The sequence below is a fragment of the Plectropomus leopardus genome, chromosome 16, assembly GCF_026936395.1.
Source record: "Plectropomus leopardus strain MGB_pleo_1.0 chromosome 16, ASM2693639v1, whole genome shotgun sequence".
NCBI lineage: Eukaryota > Metazoa > Chordata > Actinopteri > Perciformes > Serranidae > Plectropomus > Plectropomus leopardus.
Window position 1 is genome coordinate 28886053 of NC_142191.1, and position 22086 is coordinate 28908138.

Here is a 22086-nt window from a genome sequence, read left to right on the forward strand (position 1 = left end):
GATTATCATTACACAGATATAAAAAAAAAGAGCACCATGTTTAAAGTAATACACGTCAACGAATTAGTATAAAAGTTTTATTGACAAATACAAAATATTAAATTTTAAACATGAAGTCATCAGGGGTTCATCTACAGGTTCACCAACACTTTCCTAAAAACAAGTAAAGTCAAGGTTCCCTTCAGAAGATAAAGCACATTGGAATAAAATGATTCAAAGGGTATCAAAAGACAAACTGGAGTCTGGCAAAAAAATTCAAGTGGTGGATCCAAGAAATCCACTGATATACTACACAAAAAAGACACAACTCACAAGAGATTTACAGGTAGAAAATAGAGAGTCATAATAAATATAATGCTTCTGACGGTGATTCAGTGAGGAGACAGATCCTTCAGGGGGGACAGCACTGCGTGTGTGTGCGTGTGTGTGTGTGTGTGTGTGTGTGTGTGCGTGCGTGCGTGCGTGTGTGTGTGTGTGTGTGCGTGCGTGCGTGCGTGTGTCTGTGGATCGAAAGAAGATTTCAGGCACTGCTGGTCTGCTCATTCTTCACACTGCAAGAGAAACATAAAAGTTGATGTAAGCTGAAGTTTTATTTTAAAGTTTATAGGGTAAAAGTGCACTGCATTATGCAAAGTGAGTAGAAATAGACAAAATTTAAATTGACCAAATTTAACATTTCATCAGCAAATTCTCATCCCCATTCTCACCCTTGAGGCTTGCTTTAATGTTAAACAAACAAATACCTCTCTGCGCACAAAACACATGTTTAAAATCAGGCTTTAAAAAATATTATATATTAGTCAGGTTTTGTCATGCCACTAAGTTTTAGATGAAAAAAAATCAAACTGCATTTTAAGTGGATTATTATTTATTTTTCAATAATCACAGCCTATGATATGTCAATGATTTGCAGGAACATTGATTTTTATACATTATTATTTTTTGTGCAGTGTCAAATACACTCAAACCACTCACAAACTGCGCCGTTCAAAATCAGGCTAGAAAAAACTATACATATAAATGTATATGATTTTCTTTTTTCATTGACTTTTTTTTTACCAAATCAGTCCTAATCATAAATATCAAATATTCACTAATGTTCAGAATTTTAACCCTTTAAAAAAATGAAAATGAAATGAAAAATGAAAAAATGTCAATATACTACATGCAAACTAGACAATTTTTTGGATTGTCACAGACTGAGATACGTCAATGATTAGCAGAAACACTGACTGTGACAGTGCACCTAATGGAAATGGCATGTAGAGAGTGACGCCCAAAGCCCAGAATGACTCCCAGAAATAACACAATGCATGTTTTTATGCTTTGATTGCTGTGGGTTAAAAAGCTGCAGTTTGCAGTTTGAATGGGTTTCAATGGCACATTTTTTGCACAAAACAGTATGAATGTAACAATTTTGATTACACAGTGTATTTTACACTTTTTGTAGGACCTGAGCTGGAAATTCCAAAATTTAACAAAAATGCACAATCTTGGCAAAATGTGTGCAACATGCATGAACACAGACAAAATAATTTTACAAAAAAAGAGGAATGAAAAGAGCGTAAACTGCACCCAACAGTCTCTAAGAGTTAAGGAACGGTGACTTACTTCTGAAAAGTGTTTTGGTGATACAAGATTCCCTGTTTTTTGTGTGCATGTGTGCGTCTGGGCATTTCGACTGATACAATGAGGACAAGTTCTGGAGCTGTCAGGTTGTCTAATGTTCAGCTGACCTCTACAGGTAACTTTGTGTGGTTTTTAATCAGACTTTGAAGTGAATTATTTGGAATACAAGGATTCATGCTATGTGTAATGATCTTTCCTCACATGCTGCTTCTCTGCTGTCACAGCGACGCGCTCTCCCCTTGTCTTTGTCATGCACATGCACACATGTGAAAAGCTGATGTTTAAACATGGCAGAAAAATCGAGTTCCACCGATCAGGTTTCTCTAATCTCTCTCCCTGATTACAGAAAGCAGGTTTATAGAGACCTTTACTGCAGGAAGCCCACAGAAACTGTGTCTGTTAGTGAATGTGAGTGAATGTTAAAGCACAGTCAGCTGTAAACACAGGCTGTGACTGAATATATGAATTTTAAACAGCATTCAGTTGCTGTGAACTGGACCTTAATAGGAAGTTAATTAAATTCAGAATTACAGAGGAGAAATGTTGCACGGATATCTGTGTGTGTGTGTGTGTGTGTGTGTGTGTGTGTGTGTGTGTGTGTGTGTGTGTGTGTGAAGTCGTCGTTGGATAAACACGTAGTGAGATGCGTCACCTTTTTGAGTCAGTCTTCTCAGTGCTGCTCTCCTTTGTTTTCTCTTCTTCTTTAATCTCTGGAAGAGGATGAGGCACAGAAAAAACATAAATTTAACATTTTAGCATTGTGGAAAAATTTCTCTGTTTGAGTTAACCTTTAGAAACTCCAGCATATCTGCTTGATAACTTTCAAAAACGTAATGAACGCAATGAGCAACTTGCAAAAACTGGCAGAAAATTAGTAAGAAGTAACAAGAAAATGACTGAAAATAAGATTTAAAAAAAGGAAAAAAACAACACCAAAAAAAACAAGAAAAAAGTGTTAAAAAATAAATATTCTTTTTTCTGTAACATAATTTGAAATTTAAAATCAAGAGAATTATAAATATAATTTTTTGTTCATTTTTTCTCTTGTTTTTTAATATTCTTGTCACCAATTTTTTAAAAGTTTGCAGGACATTTCTTGCCAAGCTGCCCATTATCTTCTCTTCCGCCTTTTTGAAAGAAATCAACGAGGTTTCGGAGGTTAAAACGACTGTGAAAGGCGTCTGCGTGCAGCACAAAAAAACTGACGTTGATCAGGATGTTAAAGGGTTAAGGACACCCACCCGTTTTCTTCTCCTCTCCCTCCTTCTTCTCTTCGTCCACTCTGGGCCTTTTTGCTCCCTTCTTGTGATTGGCCACGTTTTTCCTGCCTCCCTCGCCCTCGTCCTCAGAGTCAGAGAACTCTTCGTCGCAGGCTATCCTCTTATCTGTGGCGCGGACTGCAATCACAGCACACACTCTGATTAATGACGGTACAGGACGAAAACCTGCAGACAGACCTCAGTTCCCTGTGTAAACAGTCGGGACGCTTCATCAGTTTGGACATTTGTCTTGTCTCAGTGTGTCATCTACTGTTATTTTTATGCTTAGCAAGTATACTGCTAACCATCTGCACCCTTTTAGCACATTAGCATGCTAACATTTGTCGTCCTGTGTGAGAATGGACGTCAGTCTTACTGGACAGGCGTTTGTCAGGGTCCTCTGTGTCCTCATCCACGGTGTCGTCTGGGATGGCGTCCTCAGGGATGGCTTGCATCTGCACTCCAGGAGCATGAGGCAGCATGCGCAGGTTCTCAAACAGTCGCTGCCTGAAAAATGTGTACACACACACACACACACACACACACACACACACACACAAACACACACACACACACAGACACACAGACACACACACACACACACACACACACACACACACACACACACACACACACACACACACAGAGCGTCAGTGCATTCAGGTAACTCTGGAGCCATTTAAATAACAAGCAGCAAATCAACATGGACACAGGATGTATGTCATGTAGAAAGCTAGATTTGTTCCTCTGTTTCATTCATGTCCGTTACATTTAAAAACGATATATTTTGCAATTACATAGAAGAACGGAGCCTCATTTCCATCGGTGCGATGACAAAAGATGCTGTAAGTCATGAGAAACTTCATCAACATTATAAGAAACTTTCTCAAAATAATAAGAATCTTTCTTAAAATGAGCATAACCAGGAGTTGGTACCTCAAAATAACGAGGTGGTATCTTAAAAATATTAACTTTGCATTTCAAAATAATGAGGTGATATCTAAAATACTGACTTTGTATTTCAAAATACTGAGGTGGTATCTCAAAAATATTGACGTAGTATTTTAGAAACAATGAGGTAGTAGCTCCAAATGAGGTTATATCTCAAAATATTGACTCTATATCAAAATACTGAGGTAGTATCTTACAATAATGACTAAGTATCTCAAAATAATGACAAGCTTTCTCAAAATAAGATAGCTTCACTAAACAATGACTTTTTATCTCAAAATACTGACTTAGCTTTTAACAATAATGAGGTAGCATCTCAAAATGAGCTAGAATTTCACAAACGAGGTAGTATTTCAAAATAATGACTCAGTATCGACACTAAGAAATGATAATAACTCAATAATTTGAAAATGTTTGAAATTATTTGAAGATACTAACATATTTATATATATATATTTTGAGATATCATTTTTGAGATACTTAATCATTATTTTGAGATACAAAGTTATTATTTCAATAACTATATCATAACTTAGAGGATCTTGGAAGCGTTGGTTTCTATACTATTATAACCCAGCAAAGTAAGGCCAAAATCTGTTGATCAGGTTCCTCGGACTGCTCCTACCAATAACACCCCAATACTTCACATCATCACATTAGATGCTCTGGGTCTGCATTTAGGAACATGCAGAAATGAATGGACTGGAGCCAGTACTGACTGTTTATTAGTATGCTTATGCTTAAACAAAAAATTCCATCTGCTGAAGAAGACTGTGAGATACAGTGGAAAGCTTTGGAAAAAGCCTGTAAGTGGACCCAAAGTTAACATCTCAAGAAAGAACATTTTGGCTTAAAATATTTTAATGTGTAAACACCTCACACCCTTATGATGGTGGCCAGAAAAAGCTTTTTGATTGGCTATCTTAGAGCATAATTGACAAGAAAAGAGCTACATGTAAAACATATATTATCATAATCAGATTCGATGTCTAGATCATCAGAATAAATAATAAAAAAAACATTCTTGACACTTTTAAAACCCACTTCAGCCTTGTTAAGAAACAGTTCCAGAAAAGGAGTGCACGTACTTGATCTTGTCCATGTACTCCTGTGTGTTCTGGTTGGTCATGTTGGAGGGGCTGATGTGCAGCTTGAAGTCAGGCCCAAAGTACTCAAAGTAGTCATTGTATGGCAGCTCTGCAATGGAAACATCAATGAGAAAAGCAAGCAAACGGAGCCAAGATGAACACGGCTGGGGGAGATTTATACGCTGCAGATAAAACAAAGTGTCAAATTATCAGCCGTTTGGAATGAAAAAGCAGCAATAACACACCTGTTAATATGATTTACTGAGCCTTTAGAACCTGCACTGATCCTCGCTGAATGGAGGATGGATTGAAATGAGCAGGGAGTTCAGTTAATGTCCTGAAATTCCATTAAGAGAACTGCTGGCCCATTCGACAGCCTGTGATTACATCCTCGCTCTTTATGTTACACACACTCAGTGGAGGAGGCAGTCTGCTGAGTCAGCTCCCTGCGAGGAGAGGTAGCAGGCAGGCTGTCCCTTCACAGAGGCCAAGTCATATAACACTCGCTCACCACTGACCCCAGATCGCCATTCAGATCCCATCCTGCAGCCCCCCACACCACAGACGAAAAAGAACGTAAGGACAAGCAAAGGTGCTGCAGGAGTCTGACCAGCTTTTTCTAGTTTCCACTTCCAGTTCTTCAATTCTGAGATGGTTTTGATTCCTCCTTTTGTATAATGAAAACTAACTTGATGCCACACTAGAATTAACACTCGGGGGGTTGTGTGCCTCTGTGAACTAATCAAGTCACACACATCTTCCTCCAGCAGCACAGAAAAACTATTCACAGCTTCAAGGTGAGCACATCGAGATCACTGTCACCAAGTCAGCATCCGACCAAATGTCTCCCCTTCTGTTTCTGAGTCATGACATTGAAAAATCGCCAAAAAGTGTTTTTGCAGAACATTATGATGTCAGAGTGAAGAGGACTTTTGACCTTTTGGATATAAAATCGCTTCATCCTTTTATCCTATTACACATTTGTGTAAAATTTTGCCATAATTTGCGAATAAACTCCAGAAAATGTTTTGTGAGGTCACTGAGAACTTGACCTATGATCTTCAACCACCAAATTTTCACTCTTGAGTCCAAGAGGATGTTTGTGCCAAATTTGAAAAAAAATCTCCTGTACGCGTTCTTGAGATATTGCATTCACAAGAAAGTGTCAGACAAGGCCAGAGGGACCTTTGGCCACCAAATTCAAATGATTTCATTGTTGAGTCCAAGTGGATGTTTGTGCCAAATTTTAAGAAATTTCCTCAGAGTGTTTTGGAGATATTGTCATTCACGAGAATGAGACGACCCCAACGTCACGGCGACCTCTACCTTTGACCACCAAAATCTAATCAGTTCATTGTTGAGTCGAAGTGGGCGTTTGTGCCAAATTTGAAAAAAATACCCTCAAGGTGCACTTGAGATATCCCATCCATGAGAAAGGAATGGATTTACCAGCGGACAACCCAAAAACATAATGCTTCCATCTGTGGCTGTCCCTGACGCAGAGGCATTAAAAAGTCATATACATCCTACATCAGCTCTACACCTTTCCTGTTCTTCTCTTAAGAGAATGAGCATGAATCTGACTGACCATGAAACATAACATTTCATCATTTTAGGAACTTTTCCTTGATTTCACTCCCATTCTATTGAAGAGTAATTTGTGCTTTGAAATTGTTCTTTCTAGAGCACTTGAGGGGTGTACAAACATCATTTTTGAACACATGAAGGATAACAACAGTAGTGTTGGGTTCAGGCGCTCTAAGCTAAAAAGGTCTACAGCTCCTTCTCTGATCCATCACTATTGTCACTATTGTCTATCGCTCAACACAACACAGACAAAAGTGCAACTTTTGACATCCTTCACAATAGCAGATATTAGACATAAAAATCTGTGACAAACCGTCGGGGATGTCCGTGTCCAGAGCTACGGCTGTCTCGTAGGTCCAGCAGCGGGCCACGTTGCGGATAGTGTATCCTCCTCCACCCAGCATGAGCAGCGGGAGGTTGAAGGACTTCATGTACTCCACACACTTGGCATGACCTGGTGAACATGAGACCCACAATATATCACTTTCAGCAGGGTTCATGACTTCCATTTATCAGTCATTTCACACTGCTACGGTGTATCCGTACCTCGAATGGTGAGGTTGAAGCAGCCGAGGCGATCTCCTGAGAGAGAGTCTGCACCACACTGAAGCACCACGGCGCTGGGCTGGTACATCTCCATCACCTTGGCCATCACCTGCAGGACCACAGCAGACAGTCACGACTGAATCACATCTTTTTTCTTCTTTTTTTTATTATTAATTTATCATTTATAAAATCAGATCTTGTGGATTTTGAAAATGTTAAAAATATGTGCAGTGGAATCTAAAAGACGTCAGGTCATGCTTATGATTACAGTTTCCCACTCACAGGTTTGAAGATTTGCTCGTATGACTCATCATCGATGCCGTCGCGCAGGGGGAAGTTGACAGCGTAATATTTGCCTTTTCCAGCTCCGATATCCTGAATACAGAGGACAACAGCGTAAAAAGACAGAGAAAATAGATACATCACTAAATTTTCTGAATGCATACATTTTATCAGTGTGAGAGAGGAGAAGTTAGCTGCAGCAAACCTACAAGCCTATTCGGCTTTTTTTAGAAAACGAACACAAAAAGCCTCCTTTCTTCCATTTCAGGTCTAATTGAATGTATAAAACCTTCTAGCACAAGCAGTTGAATGTATTGCTTTTCTGATGCACAGATTCCAGCTTGTTCTTAACCCTTTGGTGCATTTTACACTCTTTTCATTCTTCATTTTTTTTGGTAATTTTGGCTGTGTTCTTGCCTATGACACACATTTTGACACAATTGTGGATTTTTGTTTAATCTACGTATTCCAGTTCAGCTCCTTCAGTAAGTCTAAAATACACTGTGTAAACAAAAATGTTCCATTCATACTGTTAAGTGCAAAAAATCTGCCATTGAAACCCACTAAAACTGCAGTTTTTGGTCCCACAGCTACCAAAGCATAAAAACACACATTGCATCATTTCTGGATGTCACTCTGGGCTTTTGCCTTGGAATTTTTAATTTTTACTATTTTCCACCTGATGATGTTTTTTTTTCCATATATAAAAAAATACTTGCTATTTACACTCAGTTCACTGTCACAATCAATGTTGCTGCAAGTCACTGACAAATCCAATAATAATAAAAGAACTCTAGTTTGCATGTACTATATTAAAAATAATTATTTTTTGTGCGTTTTTTTTCACCTAAAAACATTGTGACATGGTATCATGACAAAAACATTTTTTTTTTACCATTTTTTTGCATGAGAGAAAAGACATGCTATTTCCACCAGGTGCACCGTCACAATCAATGTTGCTGCAAATCACTGACATACCTCAGGCTGAGATAATTAGAAAAAAAATCTATTTAGCATGTAGTGTACTAAAAACTATTCATTTTTTGTGTTTTTTTTTTTAAATCTGAAAACATTGTGGCACCATGACTAAAACCTGGCATTCAAAGGGTTAAAATTCTCAAAATGAATGAATATTTGATAATTATGATTAGGACTGCTGTTGGTAAAAAAAAAAACAAAACAACTCAATGAAAGCAGAAAATCGTCTTAATTTATGATATCATATTAATGTGTAACATTTTTTCAAGCTTGATTCTGAAAAGGGCGTTTTGTGTGCAGAGCTACACGAGGGTGTGTTATATCAAAGTGGGCCCTAAGGGTTAAGATCTAAGTGAGGACAGAGACTGTGGCTCACCCTGAGGTCTCCGGTTCCAGGGAAGTACTCCCCGTATTTATGGAAGGACACAGTCATGACTCTGTCTGTGGTGTAGAAGGCCTCCTCTACTCCGTCCCCGTGGTGGATGTCTATGTCGATGTACAGCACCCTCTGGTGGTACCTGGGAGACAGGAACAACGCAGACACAGCTGGGATAAGTGCTCACAGTCTGTTGTTTGATTGATGCTGAATTTCAAGAGAAACGACCCACAAATCAGAGCTCTGAGACGTACATTACCTCTGCTCTGATGAAGAATCTGTGTGCTTGCTTTCATTTACATACATGCATAAACATTACTCGAAGGGCGTTTCAAGCTGTTTGTAAAACTCACTTGAGCAGCTCCAGGATGGCCAGCACGATGTCGTTGACATAGCAGAATCCGGAGGCTTCAGACTTTTTTGCGTGGTGAAGTCCTCCAGCCCAGTTCACGGCAATGTCAGTCTGCTGTCTGTTTAACTTCACCGAACCAGCTGTGAGCGAAGAAAACACACGTTTTGGTTTAGTTTTAAATAAATATGCGCATGTCTGATACTTAAAGAAGTATCTCACTGATATAAAGAAGACCCCTCACATAATACTTATAAATTGGTTATATTGGTACTACATGACCAGAGGGAATAGAAAAAAAGCTTGTTTTGGTTCAAGAGGTAGAAAACCTACAACTACCAGAATGCAATGCACCTTATGGACTGGTCCGTGTGAAATAATGGCGGCCATCCGGATCTGGTATTCCAGTTAAATAGTGAGCTAAAACATGTTTCTGAAAACATTTGAGGTGAGAATTATGCAGCTCAATAATAATTCTCGGTTTATATTTGATCAGCGCTACTTAGTTTTACTGTTTGTTTGTTTTGGCCTCCATTTTCACTGTGCAGGAAGCAGTGTGGGAGCCACTTCCTGTTCACAAACGCTCACCACTACAGCAAAACGGGGCACTGAAATACGTTTCTGAGAACATTTTAGAAGAGAAATAAGCAGTGCAGTGACATAATCTTGATTTATGTCCAGTTGGCACTGCCTAGTTTTACTGTCTGATTGGATTTCAGTCTGAGTTTGAGAGAAAGACAGAGAGGGGCCTCCTGTACTCATTTCCCAAAAGGATTTCAAAATTTGTCAGTCTCACATTAACTGGCACAGTAATTAGGATTAGATGACGGTTGTTTGCTGAATGGCCAGGTGAAGAAATCACACCCACACACTTGTGATTGTGCACTTTAGCTAAATTTGGGTGTAAAAACTCTTATATGATAAAAAATTATATTTTTTTCCCCCAATTAAAACTTTTTTGTTTATCTAGTCATAACAACTGAATGTTAGAAAGACAAACTTTTGATTTTAAGCAGAAATTATTCTCTTAGTATTTTCATTATAGCTTATATATCTAAAAAATCTTCAGTGAAACACAAAGATTGCTTTGGAAATGTCAACATTTCTAAAAGATTCAGAGATAAAAAGCAGATACTCTTGAAAGCTACAGAGAGACAAATTGGGGACGCTTCAGCAGCCCCTCTGAAAGGAGCACCAGCTCCTCTCCACTTTTCTCTAAACAGGGACACTGATTATACAACAGTCTGAACACTATAAATAATGGTCCTGTTATAATAATGTTACACTCATTTGTATAACTAATGACTCGGTGTAAAATGTAACACATGCTATTTGAAAAAGTTTGACAGGAGTGTATTAATAAAATGTGGTTTAATAATCTGTAATAAAGTGCGTCGTCAGCTTGTCTCATATGCTCACGGATTTGACATCGTCTCCGTATACAAGATGTCGTCCACACACACAAGGGCCAGGTGAACTGGTGACACTGTGTTTTCTGCATATGTTAACCCTTTGATGGTCTGGGGACATGTGAATGGTGCCTCTCATCCCCTGCATGCCGAGGTCTATCTCAGCACGCAGTGTCTAATGCAAAATGCAATCCGTAAGTGTGTTTGACGTTAGGTTACATAATTTCCAGGTGATTAAGTCAATCAAATGTCCTGTATAAATCCATTTTCTTGTAACTTACCAGCAGAGCCCCCGGCAGAGAGTTGGCAGAACTCAAACAAGCCATCAAACACAGGACAGTCCTCTCCAACGTTGACTGCAAAATTAGACAATAGTTAGTTTAGTTTATTTGCACACTATTAAAAACTGCATGAAATCCTGATAAATTAAAAAAAGAATTTGTCAGGAGATGTCAAGAAGCCAGAGGTTCATATGAACAAACAGAAATGACTTTTTTCTACAGAAAAATACAAAAAAAGATAAATGACGACATAAAGAAGAGAAAATAACCAATCGATAGATATTAATCAAATAAAAAACAAGAAGTACATATATTACAATACAAAGTGCAAAGGAAAAAAGTATATGTGTGTGTGTGTGTGTGTGTGTACATATGCAGAAATAATTCAACATCATGATCTAAATGTAATGATAATTTCCTTCTAAATTCTTTTCAAGATGATGAGCTCTTGATTACACATACTTTATCATTCCATACCTGTACGCGACGTTATCCCAGGGAATACTGACCGTGTTTGTTTTTTGTTAGTACTCAGTTACTGATGAACAGGGTTCCCACTGCAACACCACTAAAATCAGTGAGTTGACCCTGACTTTCATACTGAAACAGCGCGCAGTTGAAGTGTAGACATTTGTAAAACGTGTTCAGAGACCCCCTTTAAAGCTTGCTTTAATGTGTGTTTTGGGTGATCAGATTGCATTGTATATAGCTTGACCACGTCGCACTGAGGACAGATTTTGGCTGATTCACCTCCAGAGGTGATCCGGGACACATTGCGACCATGTTGAACACTAGTGTTAATGCATCTGAGCTGTCGATTCACGCACAACAAATACATACTATAAGTGCAAGGCTGTAGCAGACCAGAGCGGTAGCAGCAATTAGCCTGATAGTGAGCTAAGCTAAACTAAGCTAAGCTAAACTTACATCTGAAAAACTGCACAATCCCTCCATTTCACCTCATGGACATACATAGTGTCCTTTATATTGTATTTTTTCCTTTTATTTTTTTCAAATTGCTTCTACATTTGTATCTTATGTTCTATTCTGTTTAAATTCACTATTTTTATTTTGTCCTTTATTCTAATTGTTTTGCACCAAAACATCTGGTCACATTCCTTGTAAATGTACTTGGCAATAAAACCGGATTCTGATTCTGATACCCATAAACAAGAAAGCAGCAAGACAGTTTATGTATATTCAAGACACTTGTAGACAAAGTTGGGATAAAATCGAGCGGTCAGGTTAAAATCACCTTGATATAGTCTGAATACAAGATGCATTTTAACACAAAGTGTAAAGACGGTCAGAGAATGAAGCTGATTACCAAATTTGTGGATTTACCAAAGGTTGTGTTTCAGGAGCAGAGAGAGAGGCAGAGCTTTGGTCTCTAACTTTAATCTTAAACTCAATGCAGACCACAACAGGAAAAACACGCATACAGATAGTGATCATCTTCAGGGTGCTGTCTGAGCAGCAGAACTGCCTCCTTTCATCTGCGTGTGAATTTTTTCTCACATATACATCCCTCCAGAATATGACCGGTTGAGGCCCTCATCTCTTTTTCCAACTTGACACTCAGATGTTGAAACGAAGAGAATGAGATTAAACGTTTTCTCTACATTAAATGATAATAGTTTTATTGTGATTGCTCTGATTGTGTATGTTTTTCTAGACATAAATTCAAACAGACATTCTGAAAATGTGCTTATTAATATGACAGGGCTGTTTTTTTTATCTAACAGCTGCGTGTCTTCCCTTATTGGATTTTTTATTTCTTTATTGGAGTATGTCCTTTCAGCCTTTATTGGAATCTGACCTTTGTCCTTTATTGGAAGTGCTTTAAAGCTGAAAGAATCTTGTTTTTAATAATTGAGACATGTTTGATGTTTTGTGAAAGAGCGTTGACATCACTGTTTTTCTTTGCCTATGTGCTTTTTCTCTGTATTTTCTATGTAATTTCTTTAATTGTTGATTATCAATTGTTTTACCATCTTTTGTGCTTCAGATGGTTAACCACACCTTCCACCACTGAGCTCGTCAGCCTAATTGTGTGCATTATGTATAAATATACTGTAGGTGTGGTTTCATCTTTTTAAACATTTGACCGGAGAGAGCCAAGCAGGATCAAAAAGTTGACTTAAATAAACTTGTGCAGCATGCAGTAAGTGTGCAGGTGTTAATTTTGTCCTCACGTATGCTGTTTTTTAATCGCCTTGCACCTATGTGATGTGCTGGAAACAACCCCTTTTCTATTAATCTCTTTTCCCAACTTGGAAAAAGTTGGGAAAAGACCTCCCCCCAGACATAGTGCAATGCTGGTCTAATCACCACAAAGCAAACGTGCAATTTTGATAATAATTAATTAATACTAATTTGTTAATAATTATTAATTTAAATTTTAAAAAATGCTAAATACTTAGTACTCGAATGTGGGTCTGTCAGACAAAATGAGTTTTTTTTTAGATGTTTTCTTGGAGTCTGGGACATTGTGAGGGTGTTTTGTGACAATGTATAAGACCAAGAATTAATTTTAAAAAATAGATAAGTAGATACTGCAGCATTAGTGAGAACCCCCATGCAAGGAGCGTGCACGTTACTCACAGCGCTGCATCTGCTTGCTGAACTCGGACATGTTGTCCGGCCGTATGGATCGGAGGAACTTGATGTAATCGTCACTGTGATATTTTGTCATCTCCTCTGCTGTGGCTTTGTGCGGTCTCTGAAACACAAAACAAAGCAGCTGCGTGAAAATTAGGGAAGCGAAGACGACTACTGCTATGTTTTAATTGCATTTTACATTGTGCTGGAACACGCAGCAGACAACACAGGGTGTAATTAAATAATGAAGTGATTAGAAACATACATATATCTCCATTTTCCTGTATAGTCCATAGTTGAGAAGCAGGTTGTGAGTCATTCGGATACGATGTGGTTTCATGGGATGTCCCTGTCCATAGTAATAATTTCCAATGTCACCTGCAAAGGGAAACATAACCAGTTAATTCACAAGCAATATAATATGTCATGTACTAACTAGTCTAACAGAGATGGCTGATGGATCCTGACAAATACTGACTTTATTTTTTAACAAATGCTCAATATTAGTGCTGTTACAACATTTTAGGGATGTCTAGTGGACTTCTCAGAATATATAAACGTAATAAAGTTTTGAGAAATGATAATATGCTGACCAGGGAAAGAAAAACAGTTACATTAAGCGCAATAGAACACAAATACAAATCAAGTATCATAACACATTTTAAAGTGACCAAAATCCCTGATGCTATCTAGCTTCATATAACAATACTTATACATATCCTGATGCTACTGAGCTTTATTGCTCATGAGCATCTCCATGGCCTCAAACTGGGCCATTAATAACAAATGCATGCTAAGAAAAGCAGCCATAAACCAGTATTGAATACTAATTCAACTGTGTATCCAAAAACACATCATTAATGCAAAACATGCTTCACAGATTCAAATATCTACATACAGTAACCAAATACCTTTTCCATATGCAGTCTCAAGGTGATCATAAAAGGAAGAGGGTGTCACTATTCTGTATATTTCTTGTCCGCAAATCCTAAGAAAATACCCAAACCGACAAAGTGTTCATGCGTCTCTCAATACTGCGTTTGTAGTGGTCGACAAATTATCAGCCTGGCTGATTACTAGGGCTGATATCTGGCATTTTGCCATGTATCAGTGTTGGCATTTTCTTTAATGATTGCTGATTAAATTAATTAATAAATTAAATTAAATATAGAAAGTGTCAGCATGGTTGGAATTTCACTTTTAAAAACCTCTAGGAGCTATTTTTACTTAGTCATTTTTAATTTAAATTTTCATTTAACTTTGTAAAAAAAAAAAAAAAGTTGCTGGGAACTTGCTGTATATGATGTTGAAAGTTTCAGTTTTGATACGAAATTTGCCAAAGGCATTTAAACAAAGTTTTGTGCTGGAGTTTGTTATATTCCAAATTCTAAATTTTGACAGAAATATTGTCATTGTTATTAAAAAATGCATATCAGTTCTTAAGATCAGTCATCGATTTCATTAGGTGCAAATAAACGGTGTCTGCCCTGATGACTACTGTATCAATTTTATTACACACAACAAAATTTTCATGAATTTTCCAAAACTTTCAATGACTTTTACCGATTCCATGGCTTTTCCAGACATGGAAAATGTGATTGTGGAATAAAATGACTTTTTTTTAAGGTATTCCATGATTTCGGGAACCCTGAATATTAGTGTACATCAACATCTCTACCCAGAAGCCCCAAAACAGCAAGCCAGTCCATTGTGATGGCACACAGTGACACCTTTAGGGACTGCACCACTGTAAATGAATAGGAAAGCCAGCTCAGCAGATACTGTGACTAATTATGTCCTCACTGACCTGAAGTGCTGAGTTAAAAATAAGTGATTCCTCTGGGGGGAGGACTCGGGTAAACTTTGAGGGTCAAAATTATTTCCTGTACTGTTAATTCTGCTCATCTGGACCCACACAGGCGGAAACACTCATTCCGCTGAGTAACCTTCCGCATCAATTAGGGCCTGTGCACATTGTGCGTGAGATAGTTGCACATTTCGCTTTGAGGAGTCAAAATTTCCACTTCGACTATTTCAATCTAAAGTTTGCCATTTCTCATTTACTGTGAGGTTGATATGAATAGAGCGGTGCTCAAAATCTGCCCAACGGTGTCCGATATGACTCAAACAATGAGCCAATAAAGAGTGATGGGATTAGAGTGTAAAGCACATTCATGTCTAGCTAATTAAACACATTCACTTTAACATTACCTTACGTTCAGTTTTGCTCTCTCACCAGATAATGTGCATATATGTGAGCTTTATGCTTTTTTAACCAGTTAACGCGCTGGGTATTACTAAATAAGCACCACGAAGGCCATTCAAGCGATGTCGTTAGCTTCATGGTTAGCTAGCTAGTGGTTAACACCATACATTCACCAGCAGCACCAGCTAACCCGGCTAGCTCCGCGGCTAACAGCGTTAGCCTGCCAGCTGCCTCAGTGACTCGGGCTGCTCATTCACACACTCGGGATGTCCCATACCGTCATAGTAGTAGCAGACCTTCTTCTTAGTCCCTCCCGCTGTCGTGTAAGCCATGTTTGGGGCACTTTTTCAAAAAGTTGCTTTAAATTTGCTTTCACGGATGGAGAGTGGGATGGACGGCATCAACACAGGAGAATGAACACACGACGGAGCCGTGCGGCTGTGAATGGGAGGCGCAACTGTACCGGGGCGTGGCGGTCAGTACGAGAGTGGCCCCGGGCCCCACACAGCACCAAGGACACTGCCTTATGCTGCTGTAAAAACTCCATGTGTACATTACATGTCTTTTTTTTTTAACCATACGGGAAGACAGTTAATCTATGGGGGGATGCAGATAACTGTACATAGTAGGCTAGTCAGCATTATTTAGACACAAAGTATCAAAATATACTCACCGTGGTTATGTTGACAACAACTGTTACTTCCCAGTTGATCTGACTAAAAAAGAAGGCAAGAATCCACCAGTGCTGGTTTATTTACTGATGCAACACTAGATGTCAGCATCATCTTTGTTACAATCTCTTCTACCTTAATCCACAAACGAACACTATATACCCAAATCATCCATCTATGTGCAAAGAATGCTTCTTTATTCGCTATTTACCTAAATATTTCAGGGACTGTTCTTTATTTATCAGAGGCAGGAGTGGCTGGGATGTGACGTTTTTTTGTTTGTTTGTTTTTACCCTCCCTGAAGCTACATAGTGAGTGACTGGCAGAAAATGCGTGACCCTCCACCCACCATAAATACATTTTGGGGTTTTAAAACTTACCCTTTGATTCTGTGTCTCATTTAAAATTTGGCCAAATTTTAAATGAGACACAGAATAAAATATTTTTTGATAAAATACCACTATTTTATATTAAACTAGATTATGCTTTTTTTCTTTTTCTAAGGGAAGTATTGTTGCACATGATGTTTTCAAGGGCAGACAGATATTTAAACTGCCAGCAATAATTAATGTTTTTAAAGTTTCTGGCCATTTTATATAGTGTAGCTTTGCCAATTTTTACATGATGGCATGCTTTCTTAAAAAAAAAAAGGCTTAAAATAAGTACAAAACACAGCCATTTAATTTTGTATGCCCCCTCCCCTAAGACAAAAAACATAAATCCATCCCTAGTGCTTTAAAAATAATTTGACATGCCTCCCACTTTTTGTATCACCCCCTCATAAATAACCAGTAGTCCACTTGAAAAACTACAGGCGGTCCCGGTTTTCTCCAAGCAAATGTTCCCAAAGCAGGTAAAGTTTTGCTCATGATCCTGGGACAAGGCCAGGGCTGTAATAACCTGCTAGAAAGTGTTCGGGTAAAAAAACAGTCTCTGAGCCCTCACTGACACCCTCCCCATGTCTTTACACTGTTTATTTATCCTGTTGTGTACAAGTAGGCTACCCATCAGGTAAATTAAAAACTAGATTTTAACACTGGGCCCCTACCCAAGACAGGGCCTCACAATTCAGTATACAATGCAGGAGCCTGTAGTTCCACCATCATTGGAATTTATAGTGCACTGTAATGGTATATGCACATACTGAACAGAAATATGAACACTTTTGTTTTTGTTCCCATTTTTCTTAAAGGTCTAAGACTTTTTATGCACTTAGTAGATATATTTCTCTCAAATTTTAGTCAGAAATGTGTTAAAATCAGCACAAATATCCACCTCAGCTGTTGTCTGTGAACTGAATGTTCATTTCAGTACCGTAAGCCATCTCCAAAGTAATTTCTGTTAATTTGGCAGTACATCCAACCAGCCTCAGAACCACAGATCACATGCAGCCACACCAGTGCAGCTGGTTGGATGTACTGCCAAATTTTACTATAACAACATTGGAGTAATCTTATGGTAGTGAATTGAACACTATGCAACAGCAAAATGTTAGACTGTTCCCTAAATTGCAAAAATAAAATAAAAAGTAAAAATCAAATGAGCAGACCAATGTTTACATGTTCTTTTAATTTAATCTTTTTTAACAACACACTTATGATACAGAATGAATATTTGCACAGAAACAGACAAATTTTGCTAATCATCATAGAATAAACAGTTGGTTTGACAACAATCATCAGAGGACAACATTTTTTTTTCCCCACTATGGCTTTTTTTTGGCGGGTGTTTCGCGAACCAATGAAAAAGCTGTAAGTGGGGGAAGAACCAACATACTCACATTAAAAACACCAGCTTGAGTTTTAAATGCTTTGAGGGGTTTGGACATGAGTTAAGCTTGAAACAACAGATCTTACTTTGATGAGCCTGCTCTGATCTTCAAAATGGGCATTGTGTCGAGAATTAAAAGAGGTCACCTTCTAATGGATGATTCACAGCATGAATCGAAAATAAAACGTGGTGGAAACCAATATTAAACAAACAGAAGACAGCTAATACAAGAGTCTACGATGTTGTAATGGCATCTTGATTGCACATGCAGTTCTGATCAAATAAACAACATGATGGGGGAGCAGATGAACAATTTCATCGTTTATCGAATGTCATTTTGTCATCTTTTAAGGTGTTTTCATCATGAGAAAAGCATCACACTTAAAGCTTATCTTAACAGCATGAATGTCAGTGTTTGATAGTCTTTTAAAGAGCAACAAAAATAATCTCTTCAGGTAATCACACAGTTCATTTTTTTTCTCTTTAGGGGGAACAGTGATAGACAGGTGAATTCATTTGCAAGATCAAGTGCTTTTTAACTCAATCTATTAGTCAAACCATTAAACTATTTAGTTTTTATTTTCACACACGTAAAAACAATCTTAACACCAAGTCCCGTTTATATTTGGTCACACTGTCATTCTTGTATTAAACTCAGTCAAAGTGCTATTAATTTTTTTTTTTTTTGAGTTCTCGTAGCTTGGCGTTTAAAAAAAAGAAAACACCAATCCAAAGGATCTCATTGGACGAGTCTGAAGCTCATCATGGCCAGTTGAATGTCCTACCAGTGATCTGGTAAAACTTCTGATTGAATGGGTGAAAGAACTTCTGCAGTTTCGTCACCACGGATGGGTCCACCTCTGGATGGATGCGTCCCTTGCTGCCTGCCAGGCACTTGTTGAAAACAATGTTAAATCGCAGACAGTAGAATCCCCTGGTGGCGTTGAAGTACAGGTTATACTGGCTGATTCTCGAGGGGAGGTTGAGGAAACGCTCCACAAGCTGCAGCTCTGGCAACGGGTCTGTGATGAGGCGGTCCCCATCCACAATGTGGAACTGCTCCACGGGAAAGTACTTCAGCCAGCGCTCCAAGTGTTTGGTGTAGATGCTGGTCCGCACCGCTTTGTACTTTGTGTTCACCTCACAGGTACTGGGGTCGATCGCCAGCTTCTCGAACTTGTGGTAGGTCTTGTTCTTGCGCTCCTTGCCCTCCAGCACTTGTGTGTAGTCGGACACAGCTCTAGTGGTGGGCTCGCGGACGATGATCAACAGCTTGATGGAGGAGTTCATCTTAAAGATGCGTTCAGGGACCTCCTCTGTGATGAAGTAGGCGGGGCTCTTCTCAATGGTGATCTGATGAGGGAAGGAGAAGGGCATTTTCTCCCGGTACCAGTCGATGCCCCGGGCGTAGTTTTGGTCATTGTCGAAGAAGTGGATCTCCTGCGAGGCCTTGACCACTGCTGGATGCAGGTTGAGCATCTCCAGCAGGGCGCGGGTGCCCCCCTTGCGCACCCCAATGATGATGGCTCGAGGAAGTTGCTGGACCAGGTTGTGCAGGCGGATTTGCTCTTTGGTGGCATTGCCTTTGCGTAGTTCATGGAGCAGGCCACGCTTAAACTGCAGGGTGCGGAGAGGGATTTGCTCGGGTTCAGGAGGGGGCAGTCTGCTCTCAATGGGGCAAATGGGCTGAAGCCTGAAAGAGACAAAAGCAAAAAAAAAACTTCTTCATTCTCAACACTATCATAACTTACTCACTAAGAATCCTAGCAGGCTGTTAACATGGTTATTTCTGCTGGAAGGTTGGGCATTTTAACATTGAGGTCTTTGGGGATTGACTCGCTTCTGGAGCCAGCCTGAAATTACCATTAGAGGAACTGGAAATGTTGGCACTTCTGAGCTTCATCTTTCAGCCCCAGAGGTTGTTGCTTGGTTAAGCAAACAAACATATTTAATGTTGAGCAACTATTAGGTGCCCTGTGCCTTGTATATGTTGTTGAATCTGAGATTCTATGGGCGGTACTTTGCTGGTTTAGCATCAACAGCCAATAACACAGTCTAAAAAAAAAAACTTAAAATAAAAAAAAGTACATGCCATCTGTTTTATCTGATATCAACACTGATATCAACAATTTCCATCTCCTGAAGAAAAGTTTGTCTATTATTGAAATTTAAAAGTATTTTATTCTTAAACCAAGTAAAAAAAATCGATTGTGCAATGAGATCATGAAAAGAGACAAAAGGGAAATTGTTAAACTAAAGTCACGCAAAATGCCACTGCTAGTAAATACTTAATACAAATTGATATGTTTTGGCATTTTACAGGAACAAGATTTACATCACTTGTTTGTTTTTTCAGAGACAAATAGGTTTTAATATTAGACAAAACTGACTTAATAAGACGAAGAGTCTCAACGAAGGTGCTTCGGAGGATAAACCTTGAGCAAAGGCTGTCTCCAAAATCACTCCATTCATTTTTTTCCAACTCCCCATAGACAATAGTAGTAAGAGGGTAATTTTTGACATTTTTCAAGCTGTGCCCTATTTCCCCATGTTTCTGTGTCTAAGTGACTAATCAGAACAACAATTTTTGAAATTGGTCCAGTATTGAGTGCTGCAGCCAGCAGCAGCGAAACAGGCTGTAATATAATCAGCAATGCCAATTTACATCCACTAAAAGTGGTTGTTTTTGCCACAGACAGAGGGAGATTATGTTTTCAGGTGTCTGACAACATTATGAAAAGAATTCCTACAGAGGGCGAGGTCTTGGTTAAAGAGTAACATCTTTTTCTGTTAACCAGAAACAATCACAAAATCTCCATAAAAAAAAAACAACCAGACTCCATTTACATAAAGAGTCCTTTTATGATTGTAAAACATACAAAATCGACAGAAACAAAATAAAACTCAAAAACTGTCTAGGTTCGTCTTTCCAACAATATTCTTTCAACAATCACCAGTGCTGGTTTGAATTAAACCCATAATCCATCCTATGAAAATGGGCTGATTCTACAAATGCTGAAATTACTGTTGATTTATATGGGGTCTGGTGTGTTTGGCGATAACAATGTTGGGTCTGTATCTGGTTAAACAAAAAGGATTTTACTCTTTAACAAAAAGGTCTAACTCTGTAGGGATCATTTTTATAATGTTATCAGTCATTTAGAATAATCATCTGAGCCTGTTAGTGGCCAAAACAAGCAGTTTTAGTGAATGTAAATTGCAAACATTTCCCAAGTGGTTACATTGCAGCCTGTTTTGCTGTTTGAACTGTTGTTCCCATTACTCACTTCAGTACAAAAACAAATGGAAAATAGGATCCAGGTTGGAAAATATTAAAAATACCCTTTAACTCCAGTCAGTGAGCAGTAAAATGAGCTTTTGGAGATTTAATATAATTTCCATCATTGCTGACAGGTGCTGGGCAACACAACAGTACTTTACATCTATAAAATATGATGTGATATTGTTAGCATAAGTAGTGCAGTGTGACAATACTTTTTTGTTCAACTATAGAATTTTGGATGGCACTGCATTGTATACTGTAGGCTAGTTAAAACCTCAGAATGCACTATATAGTGAATGAGGCGTGATTTCACATACAGACCAAGACTTTCCCAAAACCTTAGGGTGTAGCTTGACATTTTCAAAATAGTTACACCACATAGCATATGCACATAACATGATGCATACAACATGATGCAAAGTGTTAACTGGAGGGCTTTAGAGGTGCTGTTAGGCCTATTTTTAATTTCTTATTTTAACCTGCTCTTGCAGTATGTTTAACACACGGGCATGAGAGTGATAACCTTTTTACTCTCTGTCTGAGAGAAAGTTATAAATCTTTATCCACAAATTTACCCTAAACTAAAAAAAATATATATACAGTACATTGACCAAAACCACAACAATCTAAACAACAGCTGGTGGATGATTAACTAAGAAAGCAATTTCAAAGAAATCAAATCAAATAAAAAATAGGTCATCATTTTTGTAGTATATGATTATATGACTAAACTAGATTTACTGCCATGCTGTTGTATGCCTCTGCACACCGCTTAAAGTGCACTTAGAGTTTACATTTATGTCTGTGAAAACATGGATCT

At 38.4% G+C, this 22086-nt stretch overlaps 2 protein-coding genes across 3 annotated transcripts in view; both read right to left on the reverse strand.

The window, feature by feature from the left end:
• Positions 1-63: 63 nt before the first annotated feature.
• Positions 64-16042, reverse strand: LOC121955313 (histone deacetylase 2). 2 transcript variants are annotated; one of them, XR_015779149.1, is made up of 15 exons: positions 15820-16042; positions 13602-13714; positions 13340-13457; positions 10736-10810; positions 9050-9188; positions 8697-8838; positions 7343-7435; positions 7061-7169; positions 6828-6968; positions 4928-5036; positions 3265-3395; positions 2871-3026; positions 2282-2339; positions 463-551; positions 64-430 (listed from the first exon to the last, which is right to left on the reverse strand). XR_015779149.1 is itself a non-coding variant. In XM_042503201.2 (14 exons), exons 1-14 carry the CDS (start codon positions 15872-15874, stop codon positions 521-523), a joined length of 1470 nt encoding a protein of 489 aa, XP_042359135.2. In that variant the 5' UTR covers positions 15875-16042; the 3' UTR covers positions 64-520. The 2 variants fall into 2 exon arrangements, 1 of the variants encoding a protein (XP_042359135.2); XM_042503201.2 differs by having other exon boundaries at positions 64-551.
• A 1720-nt stretch (positions 16043-17762) lies between these two features.
• LOC121955628 (heparan sulfate glucosamine 3-O-sulfotransferase 5) overlaps positions 17763-22086 on the reverse strand; it is a 98283-nt gene continuing 93959 nt past the window's right edge. Inside the window, exon 4 of the mRNA XM_042503664.2 lies at positions 17763-19676. Within this exon, the coding sequence (XP_042359598.1) occupies positions 18746-19676 (931 nt within the window). The 3' untranslated portion in view covers positions 17763-18745. The remainder of the gene's footprint in view (positions 19677-22086) is intronic.

Bases quoted from the DNA above. Each gene is read 5' to 3' on its own strand.
- LOC121955313 (XM_042503201.2), bottom strand. From the start codon at position 15,874: ATGGCTTACACGACAGCGGGAGGGACTAAGAAGAAGGTCTGCTACTAC. The intron at 13,458-13,601 runs GTATGTTTCTAA...TTTGTGTTTCAG, and splicing joins ACAGGAAAATGGAGATATAT to AGACCGCACAAAGCCACAGC. The intron at 2,340-2,870 runs GTGGGTGTCCTT...ATCCTCTTCCAG, and splicing joins GGGAGAGGAGAAGAAAACGG to AGATTAAAGAAGAAGAGAAA.